The following is a 16,909-nucleotide window of genomic DNA, read 5'->3' as shown; positions in this document are numbered from 1 at the left end:
TTTCCATAGAATATTCATACTGACAAACCTAGCGACTTTTTTGGATAAACCTTAGCTATGGTTCAGTTGGAGGATTTCGTCAGTGCTGTACCACGAACACGAGGTCTGACTTTCCTGGAGAAGTGTCACCTCTCTCGGCGTCTGTTCTGTGCAGTGAGCGGCAGAGAAGCAGCGCATTCAGTTGGCCGCACCGCAGCCGACTCGTCCATAAATGTACAAACAGCGTTTCCTAGCACCTGTCGCTTACTGATTGTTTGGAATTATAAATAGGAGCGTAGTTCGTCTGTTAATATCACATGCCCTTTTTTGTTTGTTGTTTTTTTTTTAGTTTGTTACTTAGACGCAGGCAGTGTGCTGCATGAAACAAAATACAGTAATATAGCCAAAACAACCGCATAGCCACTCTTTAGTGTAGATGCATGTTGATTTTATCAGACGATGCCGCGATTATAAATGAGAGAGACTCCTGGTTAACATGTATTAAAATGGGTCGTGTTTAGTCACTATTTAGTGTGGTATTTTTTGACAATATTCACTCATCATGACAGTAAAATAGGACATTCTAAGTCAATATACTGGAGTATTTCCTCTCTCAATCAGTAGAAAATATGGTTAACACCCGGTCATGCATGAAAAAAAAAAATACTTTCGTGTACCGTGAAACTGGTAGGATTTAGAAAAATACCGTGATATAAAGTTTTGGTCATACCGCCCAGCACTAATTATATGTTATGTTTACATAGGTGACAATCACTAAGGACAAGCTCTGTAAATAATCGGCAGGTCAGCAATAAAACTGAGCACTTAAAATGCACTACTTTCAGATATTCTCGGTTAAAGGTTTCAGAACCATCACGTCAACAAAAACGTCTTTAAAGCTCAAAATGGCACAATTTCAAATTCTATTAGCATGCTAAAAAAAAGCATGAACACTGAGGTTCATGCATGCAACTTTACATTTAACAAGCAATTAAAGTAACAAGTTAAACAAAATTATTCCATCTATACCAGCGTTTCCCACAGAAGTTTGTAAGCTATGGAGCATGGTACATTTTAAAGTTAAGCGCATCAATTAGGTGCTCCAACCCATTTTCCGGGATCATACCGAACAGAGTCTTTGCATTGACTTGTGTGGACTTTTTAAACCAAAATCAGTTTAGTCGTGATAGTGTCTCAGTCACATTCAGATTGGTGTTTTTAGAAAGCAAAAATATTTGAATACATACAACATCAAGTTTATATTATTATTATGCCTAAGACAGAAATATATTACAATTGCAAAGATGCAGCCAATTATGTAGCCATTTTACAACATTATTATCCCAAAGACAGAAATACAATACTATTGTCAAGGTGTGGTCATACAGTGGTCATATTTACAGCTGTTCAGCAAATTTTCATGGGTGAAATCCAGTCATTCCAATAGGATTCTACATGATCAGGATTTTTGCTTGGAAGCAAAAGATTTCCCCACACAGATTCACAACGGATTCAAACTGTTCACAAAAATTTGCTGTGATGACTGATAGAAAATTACCTGTTTGGTTTGAAAGTGACTTCTGTGTGAGCTGTGCTTCACGCATCTCTACACTATTGACAATATATACCTTTCTGCCCTGCAAAATTTCACCAAAATAAATGTAAATGACATGTTAAGTTTTCATAAGTGATACTTCACACTACAGAAGTAAAATTACAATACTGTCCTAGTTTTGAGTTAAACCCTCACTACATTCTAGGCAATTAAACATTGGGAAACACTATATACCATGACATGCTGAGAAAAAAAAAAACATGGCCTTAATTGCCCATATTTCCAAGAAAGGGATGCATTGCTACCTGTGCACTTTTAACCAGTCTTATCTGTTTACCTGACAACAAAACTTGCAGCTACACTGAGAGATCACTAATCACTTTTAAGTGTTATATAAACTTTAAAAACATTCCAACTACTGCAATTCCACGAATGCGCAGGCTATACTGAGACACATGCTCATGTAAACTGTACAATAAAAGCTTTGTGTTGAACCACAGGCTTTACATTGTAAACTGACAGCCGTATCACCACAATGATCCAATGAGATTAGCAAACTGTGAAATATGAAATGCCATTTCCTATTTCTTGGGCCTTGGTTTGTTACCAAAAGCAGGTCTAAATAACATTTACAATGTTCAGTCACCCGAAGGGGTTGTAAATGGCCAAATAACTACATAAAATGTGACGCCATAGTCAGTTTATCACTTTTACAGTTTTCGGACAGTGGCCATAAAAAAAATCCAATACACACAACGGACTCCTCCACAGGAGGACAGGCACAATAAACTCCAACAAAGACCATAATTAACAATATTTTAGGCCCATCTAATTATGTTTAGTATAGGTTTACTACTTCTAGACACCATGAGATTCCTTGCTTTCAGTGGGACAAGAATTGTTGAATATCTAGCTAATATGAACTAATTAAATCTGACATAAATATAACATTTTTATATAAAGATTATTTTATTAACTGACTAACTTATTTGGATGAAAAAAATATATATATATCAATTCATTTCCATCAGTTATTTACAAAATTGTTATTCCACATCCTGCCCAATTTTGTCCTCCAAACAATGTGTAATTCGAAGGCAATGAAAACAAATTGTGATACATGTAGGCTGTGTGGAAAAAAAGGGGTTAAAACGTAAACCTAATGCTTACCATTTGAAAGCAGAAGTTAAAAACTCTAAATTAAAAATGATTAATCAAGACAAACAAAAGCACAAACTAAAAGTTAGCTAACTGATACGAGGTGCAAGAAACATTCAACATATTATTACATTTATACTCCAATACAATACATACTGTCTGCTTCAACGCTTCCAAAGCATTGAAGCATTCAAAATCAGTCTAAGCATTCAAAACAGTCACACAAAACCCCAACAAAGGGCATCTGTATGCCTTATTAATAAATATGCAAGCCCAAATGTGAAGGCAATGTCAGAATTTCGAGCCGTTTACAGTGAATATCACCCTCAACCCTGTGTAAATCTACAGGTGATAAGAGCCATTGATTCACACGGGGGAATTTTCCCAGCAGGCCTCAGTAACTGCTGAACAACCTCAAAAACACTAAACACAGCACAGAAATGTGTGACATTAGCTTTTTAACACAATAATTAGTATTTAGCCAACGCTTACAAAAAAGTACTGTAGTGTTACCACGGTATCAGGTAACGTTACTACTAGTCAGTACTGTACAGGCCTAATTATCATATTCATAACATCGTATTTACATGTTACTCTTAAGTGTTTAAATAACATGGTACATTACTAAGCTATATACAAGTAGCTAGTCTAAAAATACCATGGTGTTTTCTGTAAGCGAAAGAAAGCGGTAAACAGTAAACCCTGTGTGTAACGTTAACAGTTACATGAGAGGCCATTGCTAAGGATGGTGACAGGGAACACTTAAAATCGCTTATTTAACACCAAATTACACGAATATTCAGTCAAAATGCAGTGGAAATTAATACCTCAATATGTTGACATGTCAACCCACTGCTTCACAACAAAATATTAGGCGTAATGAGTATGAATCAACTGTCTGACAGACTCGTTTCGCTTACCTGGGTTCAGGAAGGATGATTTTCTTGCTCGCGCGGGCCGCTGGAGTCGATTTGCTCTTCTCCATCGCCATCAGGTAGCTGACATCGGCGAGAACCGCTTCGAGGTCCGCCATCTTCGAGCCCTCTGGGTCGAACCGAGCCGCTAACGGTACCAGAACCGGCCGTGAGGGGACTGTGGGCGGGCGAACTCAGCACGAGACGAGCGCGGGAGCTGTGATGATGATGCTGGTGGTGATGATGCGCGAGAGAGGCGCGAACATCTATCCCAGCCTCAGGTCTTTATTTATTTTATTTTTTTTAATCGTTTTTCCCCCTCAGAAGTCTCTCAGAAATCAATCATCGTGGCTGAAAATAGACGAAAAAAGGATGCGCGAGAGAGGCGCGAACATCTATCCCAGCCTCAGGTCTTTATTTATTTATTTATTTTTTAATCGTTTTTCCCCCTCAGAAGTCTCTCAGAAATCAATCATCGTGGCTGAAAATAGACGAAAAAAGCAGAAGAAAAAAAAACAAACACCCCGAATAGAAAATCTATAGGTTGCTTATCTATGAAACAACGTCACCCTCAGGTCCACTGGAGTTGTAGAAATGGCTTCTTGTTTCAGAGAGGAGAGCTATATGTGCATGGCATCGCCTCCAAGCCCGGACATTTCCAAAACAATGATAATTCTAGATGGGGATAACGATAATGTCGATTAATCGAACCCCCCATCCAGCACCCACCACCTTTGGGTGAGTTTAACGCGAACAACACACCTACCGGTTTAACGACCGTCAAAAAATGACATGCAAGTTAATTTAAGCCACCGTCTGCGCAGATGAATGGAAATAACGGGCTGGTTAACTACAAATACATGCAAGCTGGCCAGTCAGTGTCACAAATGGATGATGCTCAAATCAAAACGTCGATGCGATCCCGTTAAACCCAACAAGATACAGAACACGAGTCGCAAACGAGCGGACAAGACGATCTCCTTAAGGTATTAAAATAAAGCAAGCCTCGCTGCAAAGCTGACAAATCGCCAATGCATGAAAATGGACGCGGTTCAATCACATTAACCAGTTGACAGCACGCAAACAGACCTCATATAATAAGGGTAATATGTATCAAGGCGGAAAGATGGTGGAAACCTGAAGCCCGATGGTTGGAGAAACATAAATAGCGATGCGATGCGACGCGACACGAGCAGCTGGATTGTTTTCTGAATAGCCAAAAAGCATTCAAGATCTAAACAGCATATGCATGCGTGTAAATACCCTGGTAATATCACAAACAACTCCCCATTTTTGTGGTTCGATGGTTGAGATCTGCCTGTCACTCACTCCTCTTGCTGATCCAAGCTGGTTGTCTTGAATTTAGAAGCCAATTAAAGGGCCAAAATTAAACTAGATGCGTTTCGCCTCGTGCAGTGCAATGCAGTTTCCCTCTTAAACTGGATTTGCTTGCTCGTCAGTTTATTTATGTAATGAGAGGTGTGCGCTAAAAGCAAAAAACGGCTGAGATATTGCTCTACTGTAACCTACAGAAGAGAGGGGGGCGCTAGAAAAGGAAATAAGCAGATGTGAACGAAAGCAACCCGAGTTTCCTTTTACTAAAAAAAAAAAAAAAGAAAAGAAAATGTCGCGATAGTGCCACAAAACGTGGTCAGATGAAACTTTGCAAGACAGGAATATACATAAAACACAGCTACTGTGATTTAGTTGTGAATAAAAAAAACAAACACAAAAATAAAGAGTTGACCCTGAAATCTCTGCGCTAGATCTCGCGGAACTTCTCATGCATGGCTGTGCGTCTCGAACTCGAGCTTATAAACGGACGAAACTGTGAGTTTCGAGGAAGACAAACGACGTGGCTTTTAACCCCGACACGCTTCGTTCAGGGGTTTCAGATGTACTTTCCTCCAAAAGACATCCGATTAGGATTTTTCGATGTTACTGCCGAGAGAAACCACTCTTTTCTTTCCCATCCGTGTTTGGGTCGCAGATCCAAGTCTTCATCTCTTCCGACATCGCTCAACAAAAACACTATATCCGTCCACATAAAACACTCCAGTCCGACTCCGCTCAGGCCCTCCGGGAGAGAGTGCTTCTCGAGGATTCCCTGCCGTTAATCCAGATGGGAATACACGACTATTTTCTTGTTTTAGTGCTTGTGAGTAAGCTGAGCCCCTCGGCGCGTCGTGAAGTGAAAGGCTTTTCTGAGAACTGCACTTCCTCCCAGCGGCCGAGTCGCAAAAAAACCCGGCGCTGGAGCCGCAAAACCCGGAGCTGGAGCCGTAAAACCCGGAGCTGGAGCCGTAAAACAAGGAGCCGGAGCCGTAAAACAAGGAGCTGGAGCGCTTTGACGAGGCGGAGCTGGACTCCTGAGGTGTGTAGTCTTTAATTCCTTTTGATTTTATTAACTGACACTTTTGTTCGAGTTGTTTTAGTGCCCTTTTGTTATACTTCTTTAACTGAATTGATTTAGGCAACATATGCTCTCTCTTTAAATAAAAGCGCCCGCTAAATGACTAAATGTAAATGCAAAAGCGTAAAAAACGAAGTACGTAAAAAGCTACTACGGCGAAGGCTGAGTCATGCATATTAAATAGATCGTGCTGACGTTGCTTAGTAACCTTCCTGAAGCGCCCAGTCATGTCACCTCATTAATATTCATAAGCCGAACCTTCCCCGTAGAAGGATTTTCATTCGCGGTCTGAATAGCGCCCACTCACTTCTCAGCAAATCTGCTAGGCGTACTGGCGCACGTCACTGTACCTAATTAATATTCATAACCCATTGCTATATCATAGTAGTGAAGTCTAGTGGCTGCGCCATGTTATCTAAATAAAAATGGTTGTGTAAGCGCATCCCACCTCTTTTATCAACAATGCATCTACAAAAAAAGCATTTGTTTGGGTTTCTCCTTTCAGTTCCTGGTCATATGATTTAATCTGACAAACAATGATATTTAAACCCACTTCTAGGACCAAGTTAAGTCATGTTATGGACCGTTTTCGTTTATTCTATTATAAGAGAATTATGATATTTAGTTTCTCAATAAACCTGATTATTTTATATTGCATGCCTTTCTTACTTATGATCATTTGGCTTGTAGGCTTATTGCTCCCTCTGGCGGAAAACTGGCGAAAGTGCATTTTATTTTCTTTGGAATAGTTCAGCCAAAAATAAAAATTCAGTCATCATTTACTCACCCTCAGGTTGTTTCAAGCCTGTATGAGTTTCTTTCTTCTGTTGAACACAAAGGAATATATTTTTAAGAATGCTTGTAACCAAACAGTTGATGGTAGCCATTGACTTCTATAGTATGGATGAAAAAAACAATAGAAGTCAATGGGTACCGTCAACTGTTTAGTTACCAACATTCTTTTAAAAAATCTTCTTTTGTGTTCAACAGAAGAAAGAAACTCAAACATCTGACAAATGATGACAGAATTACAATTTGTGTGTCAACTATGCTTCTAAAAAGAAAGTTTTTATTATATAAACAGTTATATAAACAGAATTTGTTTGAAAGTGTCCAAAATTCCTCAATGTTGCTCTGAGGTTTTAGTAAATGCACTTTTTTTGGACACAGATTTATAACAGGAGGTCAGTGAGGTTTAAGAAAGACAGTTTATTTAGCATTGGGCAGAAAGGGGCATGAGAGTTTTTGCAAGGAGAGGGGCAAGGAGAAATCCGTTACTGCTGGATACGGCGGATGGACTGGATCTGAGGGGTCTGGCAATGGGAGCCAAACTCCTTGAAGTATTTGTACTCCCCACAGTGGCGGTCACACTCCATGATGTACTGGTATCCACGGTAACCAGGGAACTGGTAGCACACGAACCTGTCGCGTGCGGATCGAAGAACAGACGGCGGTGAATGAAAGATGCGAAAGGAAAAATGACACAGAAGAACCCAGACAGATACTCACGCTCCGGATTGAACACGCATAGAGCCCACTTCATTGTTGCACCATCCCATAGCCTGAAGAGAGGGGTAGTCGTCACTGAGCTCTCCCTTGCGGCCCAGGTAGTTCTCCCTCTCATAGATGGTCATTCTGCACTCCCTGTGGTTCTGGGAGGAATCATATTAAACATAATGTCAGCCAATGAGCATAAATGGTCATTATAATATGAATTAATTGCAATCAAAACCAATGCAAAATGAGGTCAGATAAGGCAGGTTGGGTCAGTGATGTGTGATGTGGTTTTGTGAACTTACAGAGCAGGAAATGGGTCTAAAGGAGGTCATTCTCTCGATGTGGTAAGCATTGCTTCCTCCAAAGGCATCGCACTGAGGGTACTCACCACGCTCCAGCACAAAATGGTGACCCTGGTAATTTCCGTGCTCGTAGCCGACCCACCTGAACAAAAACACGAGTTAAGCCTCGGCTGAACTTGTGTGCCACACAGTATTGACTACTAAAGTTATCTTTTTAGTTAATTAAAATAAAGCTGAAGTTAAATATAAATATTAGATGAAAAAACTTGGCCTTGGCAACTAAATAAAATAAAATAAGTAGAAGTACTAAAATGGCTTAAACTGTAATAAAAAAATAATTAAAACTAAAAAATATTTTTAAAAAAGACAAAAGCACATAACAAAATTACTCAAACTTGAGCTTAAATTAAAATGGAAACAGAATTAAAAGTGAATGCAAAATATTATATATATGTAAAATACACTGAAAGAACTTGGTGTTGAATTTCACTCAGAAATTTCACAAATAATTACAGTTTTTTTTTTATTTCGTTTTTTTTTAATAAGCTGAAATAAAATAAAATATAAATATTAGATTAGAAACAATGTTAAAGCTAATTTAAATTTAACTAACTGAAATGAAATTAGTTTAAGTTGAAGTACTAAAATAGATATAAGTGAAATAAAAAATTAATTAAGGCTAAAAAGAAATATCAAACCAAAAAAATGAACAAAAAAGACAAAAGCCCACACAAAAATTCTTAAAATGTAAGCTGTAAGCTCAAATTAAAACGAAAACTTAAAATATAAAAATAAATATATATACATACAAATACTTTAATGGTATATAGTATATAGTACTTTAAAAAAGACGAAATAAAAAAAAACTGTAATTATTTGTGAAATTTCTGAGTGAAATTCAACACCAAGTTCTTTGAAGTATTTGTACTCCCCACATTTCCCAAGTAATTACAAAGAAATAGCAAATCACACATTGAGTTAAACTTGAAGCTTTGAAGTAGAAAAACTGAAATAGTATTTTCTTGAAGAACATCCTCGAAATAATGTTTTATTTACGCCGTCGAAAAATCATCTTTTACTAAAACAACACTGTGGCATCAGTTCGTGGCATGAAGGTTTCAAATCAGACCGTCCTTGTACATCAAAACATGTTCTTAAGTGACCTGCCTGTTTAAATTAAGGTTACATAAATAAAATGGCACATGGAATAAGGACACGCTTGTTGAACAAAACCCCTGCTGACCAAGAATCACGATTACTACTGCTCACACAAACCATTAACCCCAACTTCTGCCACTTAGCACTGTTAGTGATACCACATGAATGATACCTCAAATTGAGCAGACGGACTCACGTGAGCCACATCCAGAGATCTGACTGTCATCTGAAGCCTAAACTGTTGATGTTTGCTTTTGGCCTTATAGAGCATGTTTTTTATGTGAGTGAAGGGTCAGATCTTGGTTTTGTCTGATGTGGAGTCTCAGCTAGTGGAGATGATTGGCACAAACCTCGGGAATTACATAAACTATCAGACAAAGTGTTTGGAGAAAACACTCACGCTCCGCTCTCCACTCTCAATGAGCGCACGCTCTCGAAACCGAACTCCATGACGTTGCAGCACTCGGAGGTGAACTCATGGTGACGACCCTGGAAACACTCCTCGTCGTACACGATGATCTGGAAGACAGAGGTTGGGCACCTTTTAAAGATTTCAAGGGCACAATTAAAGACTTGCATGTTGGGGGAAAGGCCAAATGGGATGTGAAGCACTCTAAAAGCAGCAGTTACTCAACACCAGCGGATACATCGGAGGACTTATACTATTAAATTATAGCAAAAGCGTCCAGATAACAACATTCCTGGAGCACTTGCAATCATTATGCAATCTTTTCGGACTTATGTGAGATTCCTTGGAAAACAACAGCTTGTTTTGGAGATCTTGATGAGTGACAGCATAGTGTCAAATATGCGCTGAAAAAAATTGGCGTGTATTGGAAATTGCTTGTAAATTTCATCGCAAAGAACACAACGAATTAAACATGAAATTAGAAAAAACGGAAGTATCTTTTTCTTGTAAAATTTGTTTGATTTACATCTTTACTCAAAAATTGCTAGTAAACGTCACAATTACAAAGAAATGACAAGTAATAGATTGAATTAATGTGAAATTTTGGAGTATAGTATTTTCTTGTAAAATGTGCTTCAATAATCATTGTTTGATTTACAACTTTGAAAAAAAAAGTCAATTTTCTCTTAGAAATTGCTAGTAAATTTCACAAACAAATACAAAGAAATGGCAAGTGAAACATTGAATTAATGTCATATTTAGAAGTAGAAACACTAAAAAAAAAAAGATTGTAAAATGTATTTCAATCATTTTTGTTATCATTTTGTGATGGACAATTTTTTTACTCAAATTGCAAGTCAATTTCACAATTACAAAGAAATGGTAAGGAACACATTGAATTAAACGTGAAATTTTGAAGCATTTTATTATCTTGTAAAATGCACTTATTGTAAAATAGTATTTTTTTAAAATATATTTAACTAAAAATATATAATACACTAAAAATGGTGTATATTCATTTTCACTAGCAAATTTCACAAACAATTACAAATAAATGACAAGTAACACACTGAATTAACTAACATTTTGGAGTAAAAAAAAACTGAAATAGTCTTTTCTTGTAAAATAATCCATCTTTTTTTCTTTTTCATTAACAAATTCAGAACTAATCATTTTTTACAGCATACCTTCCAATGGCCAGAGAACTTGGTGCAATGGTGAGTCATCTCGTCTGCTTGAAAACAAAGAGCAAGTGGATACAAACAGTTCAAAGTTCCAGATTAAACATAGAATTAGTCTATGAAACTTCACTAAAGATAATAGTGATGACAAATCAACATCCCATACATCTCACACACACACTAAACACCACAAGCATGGACATGCGCATCTGAATTAGACTAAATGAGACTTTACATCAGCACGGTCTGACTATGTGCTCTGTTTTTGAGTCATTCTCAAGTTATCGGACCAAACAGGAAGACCTCTCTAAAAGAAGCCGAGGCCTGTGGCGGTGTAAACGTATGAGGGAGGTAGGGGTACAGACAACGGGCCCGTAGCGGAGAAGAACTCACCTCGCTTCGATGGCCTTGGGACGTCCTGATGTGAGAGTGAAAGCTGGGCATGTGCATGTACCCTTTTAAAGCCTCCCCTGGCAAAGGGCCCAGTAAAAGCCCCGGCTCAGCAGCGAGGGAGGGGCCTACCATTGTCCAGCTGACAAAGGAGGGGTTAAATCTATACAGCTGGAGAAGTGCAAACGCCACACTATCCCTGCCTGGATCCAGGCCTGGACGCTCGGACCTGGACACACGCGAGTCACATGCACGTACATGTCAAGGGCCGACGCGGATCTGAGACGGTGCATGTGCAGTGGGAGATGTGCTGGTCTTGGACACGTTCCATATATGACGCTCTTGTTTTGGTTCAGTGAATGCGTTGAAAATAATGATTGACAGCAGGGGAGGTCTACTCTACAGTGATGCTGTGAAGATGTCATACACTTACAGTAAATAACATCATAAAAGATACTAAATGATTAAAAAGTATTTGGATTTACACAGTAATATATTTAGCTTTTGTACAATAATATACAGTTTTAAAAATATCCCTTGTTTGTGGCCCAGGATAATTAGGTAAATCTAACTTTTAGATAACCTTTAAATATGTTGAGGAAAATAATTGATCTTGGTCTTGGTTTTTTAATAGTTTGGCGATGTGAAAACAAAAAGTGAAAAAAGCTATTAGCATGCATTAAGCAAACAAAAAAATGTCAGCTTCTTTTTTAAATCAGCTTCACCTATATATTATATTGTTCAAGGTTTTTGTTTTTTCTCAGATGAACCTCTATGACCTAAATTAATTACTTGAAGTATCACCTTAGTTTAAATAATTTTAAATAATGTTAACCTCTCAAAATGTAATGTGAAATGTAAATGCAATATAAGTCTAATGCATTTTACAATAGCTTTGCATGTTCTCTCTGACATTTGGGTAAGACTCATGTTTTTGAAATAAGTCTCTTATGCTCATCAAGGCTGCTGTAGAACACACACTATTTATTCACTCATACACTTACTTATCTAACACTCATACTCAGTCTACACCTCAAATTTGCACATAATATACAGTACCTGTACATACAAAAACTGTCTATTGTAATATACCTGCACATACAATTGTCGATTTATATATTTTTATTCCTTATTTACTTGTTCTATTTTATTTATATTTTATTTTCTGTGTTTTTTGTTCTGTCACTGTCATTCTGTTACACTGTGGAAGCTTCTGTCACGAAAACAAATTCCTCGTATGTGTAAACATACCTGGCAATAAAGCTCATTCTGATTCTGATTCTATAGGTGGTCAAAAAAATACAGTAAAAACCGTAATATTGTAAAATAATATTACAATTTAAAATCTGTTTTCTATTTGAATATCTGTTCAAATGTAATTTATTTCTGTGATGCAAAGCTGAATTTTCAGCATCATTACTCCAGTCTTCAGTGTCACATGATCCTTCAGAAATCATTCTAATAGGCTGATTTGCTGCTCAAGAAACATCTATTATTATTGTAATAATATTGAAAACTACTGTGCTGCTTAATATGTTTTTGGAAACAGCATTCATTTGAAAATAGAAATCTTTTGTAAAATTATAAATGTCTTTTCTGACACTTTTGATAAATTTAATGTGTTCCTGCTAAATAAAAGCATTAATTTCTTTCAAATAAACATCTTACTGACCCCCAACCCTTGAATGGTATTACATGCTATTGCTATATTTTACATTTAAAGGCACAATATGTAATTTTTTGCCACTAGAGGGCGCGTATTCAAAACCAAGTCAGCAAAATATTTAACACTGTTCTAGTGGTTTTTGGATATTTTAATAAAAAAAACATATTGTGCCTTTAAATGGACATCTATTTATTTATTTACTTACTTAGTACATACATACTTATTTATTTAAGCCATTTCCATAGTCTCACAAACTCTCTGCAGCTCCATCTCCAACCCCAAGGGAAATCCTGACAGAAATGTTAAACAACTCCAGATTATATTTAGTTTTAATCAATAAATATAGAATTCTGGCCTTCATTAACATTGCAGGAATGTAATCTAAAAAACAACAAAAAAAGAAAAACTTTTTTGATTGTGACTAAACAACTTTAATAACAATAATAATAATAAGAAGAAGAAGAAGAAGAAGAAGAATACATTTAATGCATATAACAAATTTCGAACATAAAATGCAAGCAAAAAAAGTTCACATCGGAATATAAAAAACATTTATTATATACAATTAGATGAAAACTGTAAGGCTTCTATAAAGCTAAAGCATGTTAAGGTTTGTAAACTGCTCTTTATTTATCACTGTGCTTTCAAAGGTTATTGCTAATCAGTGAGTCAGAGTAAGGAGAGGCTCTCAAAAGATACATTGCAGTTGTTACAGGGCTATCGCAGCATTCATTTGAGAAGATTGTAGCCGTATATCTCAAACCGCATGTTCAAAGAGTGCCTGTGAGACTCTGCGCAACTCCATGTGGGATCCTTCTGTTGCATAACAAGCTCATTCTGTGTCTGCTATCACACATACCAAGACACAAACACGACCTAAAAGATGCCATTGAAAACATAATATTAAGCCTAAAAATCATGAGCATCTGAATGACTGAGATCAAACCATTAATGGATGTCAGGTATGGATTTTAATATGGCCAACATTTTGTAGCAAGAATAATAATAATGAACACAATATTTTATATATATATATATATATAAACTTTTCTTATGGCCAATAGTAATAATAATAATAATAATAATGCATTATATGTTATAATATAGATTCATATATAAACATCACAAGCTCTCTAGTATTAACTAATACTACTACTAATAATAATGCATTAAACCTAAAAAAAAGATATGATAAAAAATTATATATATATATATATATAAATTTACATTTAAAATATATTAAAAATAAAACCATATATAAATTAATTTGATGAAGATTATAATTGCACACAAAATATATATTGTAATGCATTTGAAATCAGAGTGTATATCAGAGTGCAAACATCACAGCGTGTATTTCTTGTGAAACTCAGGCAAAGTCAGAGAGCAAAGTAGAGTGGATTAGGATCACGTGACCCCTGACCCCTGTCTATATGTAGCCTATAGCATAGAGCACCGGCTAAGAGGGAAAGTGCCATGGTCAGGGCTTTTCATTGACAGTAAAACGCTTACGGGCGCTGCGGGGAGAGCCTTCTGGGCTATGCGATGACCCTGCGGCTTTGGCACAGGCAAAGTCTGATGACGACGTGTTTCTATTGTACCCCGAGGGCCTCTGTACTCCCCTTGCCAGGGTATAAAAGTTAGAGCACTGGTCAGAGGGGGCCAGCACGAGCCAGCCAACCCAGCACAGCTGTACTCAAGCAGGTAAGAGCCCAGGTAAAACGGATACAGCAAAAGCTGAGTCCCTTCACCATCTCACAGATCTAGTAAGGAATTGCCCTGGATTCACTGGTTTTTCAGGGATTGGAACCATTTGAAATGTGAAGCCCAAACCGTACCATCCCTAACATTCAACCCCTGTCCCACAACACCAGTCCCACATGGATGTTTTGGAGTATACGCACCAGTTTCAAGCCTCATGACATTTTCCCACCCTTTACTCTTTTCTCACAGACGTTCTTGAACCCCTTCATCATGTCTCAGACCGCCAAGTCCGCCACCAACCAGGGCACTGACACCAAGGACAAGGGAGCTCCCGCCCCTGCCGCCACCAGCAAGGCTTCCAAGACCGGAGACCCCGGATTCATGGGTAACTACAAAGTAAGTATCTGGTTTTAGAGATCGGATTTTGTCAGACAGACCACTTACAGATATTGTGATTCGCATGAAACCTACACTCTTATAAGTAAAGTATCTTTAGTGGAATCTATGGTTCACAAAAACCTTTAAAATCCATTGCAACAAAGGTTCTTTATAAAATGCTCTTTAAATAACTGTTCTTTGAGGAACCCAAATGATTCTTCAACAAATAAAAAGAAAAGAATTGTTCTTTTTTGACTTCCATGAAGAACGCTTAACATCTATAGAACCTCCATTGCACAAAAAGTTATTTGTAGTGGAAAAATATTCTTTAGATAGTTCAAAAATACTTCACACTAAGAAAAATTGTTATTTTAAGAACTGTTCTGGTTCTGAAGAACATTATTGGCTTCTATAGTTTCATGAAGAGCCTTCGACATCCATGGAAACTTTCCATTGTGCATAATAGAAAAAGTTCTTTAACGGTCTTAAGAAGGTTCTTTGGGGAACCCAAAATGGTTCTTCTATGGCATCGCTGCAGAAAAATCCTTTTGGAAACTTCATTTTTAAGAGTATCCACAAAATCAGGCTTAATTGTGAAATTAAGAAAGTAAGAAAGGGAAACCTGGTCATGTTCTACTTCTTCATCTCCTGCAGATCTTCCTGTTCGACCAGGAGAACTTCCAGGGCAGGATGATGGAGGTCCAGAATGAGTGCACGAACATTTGTGAACGCGGAATGGACAGAGTCCGCAGTATCATTGTTGAGTGCGGCCCGTAAGTCACGGATATTTTCTAATGTGGATGGGGAAAACATAGAGGCTGTAGTTAAATCTTTGAGATACTTTTATAGCTTATATCAGTATTTTGACTTACTTTTTTATTTGAATAAGTATTTTGTTTTGTGTTTTTGTCATTTTTAATCATTTTTTTTAATATGCCTATATAGTTTTTACTCATTTTTATTTGAGTTTTAGTTATTTTAGTACATACAGTTAAACTAATTGAAAATGATATATTTAAAATATTTTAAAATGTATTTTCACTTTTTCATTTTCAGTTTTCTTAACTATAACCCTGAGCTATATTTAGTTGGTACCATCCTTTTCCCTCCGTACTCATGCTGTCATCCCTCCATCCCTCTTTTTTTTCCTCGTCCACTGTCTGGTACACATCTGTCCCTGCTGTCCATGTCTTCAGCTTTGTTGCCTTCGAGCAGACTAACTTCCGTGGCGAGATGTTCATCATGGAGAAGGGCGAGTATCCTCGCTGGGACACCTGGTCAAACAGCTACCGCAGTGATTGTCTCATGTCCCTCAGACCCATCCGCATGGTAGGACACTTGGGAGAGCATCGAAACTTCTCCTTATTGTATTCAAATGCATGTTGCTAATTGGTCCAAATGCCTACAGGACCCCATGGAGCACAAGATCTGCCTGTACGAGCTGTGTGACTTCCAGGGCAACAAGATGGAGATCCAGGAGGATGACGTGCCAACCCTGTGGGCGCATGGCTTCTGCGACAGAGTGGGCAGCGTGAGGGTTCCCGGTGGAGCGTGAGTACCAAATCAAAACCTCAGTTAACGGCTAAGAGCAATACTATCCCATGTTTTACACACTCTGTTCCTCTTTTGGAAGTTGGGTGGGATACCAGTACCCCGGCTACAGAGGCTACCAGTATCTGTTTGAGTGCGGCGACTACAGACACTACAACGAGTTTTGCGCCTTCCAGCCTCAGATTCAGTCCATGCGGCGTGTGAGGGACATGCAGTTCCACCAGCGCGGCTTCTTCAATCTGACCACCGCTAAACAGTGAACTCACCCCGCTGCGGTCCTGTTGCATAGCGACTAGCCTTCTCATGGTGCTTTTTATCCCCGTACCGCCCCCTTTTCTCTGACTCCTCCCCCCAAAATAGATTCATTTAAATTGTCCCGGACATCTAACTGACTTTTTATGATGCCAATAATAAACATGTTTTGGAAAAACAAAAAAGCTGACATCTCTTGTTATTCTTTTCTAACATTTAAAGGACTTACATACACAAATATAGGCTACAGTATAAATACACAAATTCCCTCACAAAAAAAATAATAAATGTCCAGGGAAAATTTTAATATTCAAAATATCTTAATTTTGCTAATAGAGCTATTTGGTTTTAACATAATTCTCATGGGATGCATATTCCAATAATTTGAACATAATGTGTATT

General features: G+C 37.7%; 3 protein-coding genes across 4 annotated transcripts in view; 1 reads left to right on the top strand and 2 right to left on the bottom strand.

The window, feature by feature from the left end:
- LOC107567741 (beta-adrenergic receptor kinase 2-like) overlaps nucleotides 1-3,973 on the bottom strand; it is a 53,018-nt gene extending 49,045 nt beyond the window's left edge. Inside the window, exon 1 of the mRNA XM_016253478.1 lies at nucleotides 3,613-3,973. Coding sequence (XP_016108964.1) covers nucleotides 3,613-3,725 — 113 coding nt within the window. The 5' untranslated portion in view covers nucleotides 3,726-3,973. The remainder of the gene's footprint in view (nucleotides 1-3,612) is intronic.
- A 3,235-nt stretch (nucleotides 3,974-7,208) lies between these two features.
- LOC107567754 (beta-crystallin A4-like) lies at nucleotides 7,209-11,018 on the bottom strand. 2 transcript variants are annotated; one of them, XM_016253493.1, is made up of 6 exons: nucleotides 10,960-11,018; nucleotides 10,573-10,616; nucleotides 9,377-9,495; nucleotides 7,819-7,960; nucleotides 7,529-7,671; nucleotides 7,209-7,441 (listed from the first exon to the last, which is right to left on the bottom strand). In XM_016253493.1, exons 2-6 carry the CDS (start codon nucleotides 10,609-10,611, stop codon nucleotides 7,294-7,296), a joined length of 591 nt encoding a protein of 196 aa, XP_016108979.1. In that variant the 5' UTR covers nucleotides 10,612-10,616; nucleotides 10,960-11,018; the 3' UTR covers nucleotides 7,209-7,293. The 2 variants fall into 2 exon arrangements, with proteins under 2 accessions (XP_016108979.1, XP_016108980.1); XM_016253494.1 differs by having other exon boundaries at nucleotides 10,573-10,619; nucleotides 10,960-11,015.
- Nucleotides 11,019-14,225: 3,207 nt separating this feature from the next.
- Nucleotides 14,226-16,670, top strand: LOC107567753 (beta-crystallin B1-like). The gene is made up of 6 exons (XM_016253492.1): nucleotides 14,226-14,326; nucleotides 14,576-14,722; nucleotides 15,359-15,477; nucleotides 15,901-16,033; nucleotides 16,113-16,255; nucleotides 16,338-16,670. Exons 2-6 carry the CDS (start codon nucleotides 14,597-14,599, stop codon nucleotides 16,513-16,515), a joined length of 699 nt encoding a protein of 232 aa, XP_016108978.1. The 5' UTR covers nucleotides 14,226-14,326; nucleotides 14,576-14,596; the 3' UTR covers nucleotides 16,516-16,670.
- Nucleotides 16,671-16,909: the final 239 nt, after the last annotated feature.

The sequence above is a fragment of the Sinocyclocheilus grahami genome, unplaced genomic scaffold, assembly GCF_001515645.1.
Source record: "Sinocyclocheilus grahami isolate Dianchi unplaced genomic scaffold, SAMN03320097.WGS_v1.1 scaffold1186.1, whole genome shotgun sequence".
Taxonomy (NCBI): domain Eukaryota; kingdom Metazoa; phylum Chordata; class Actinopteri; order Cypriniformes; family Cyprinidae; genus Sinocyclocheilus; species Sinocyclocheilus grahami.
Note: the sequence above shows the minus strand (reverse complement) of the source record. Positions and strands in the feature narration are given on the sequence as shown.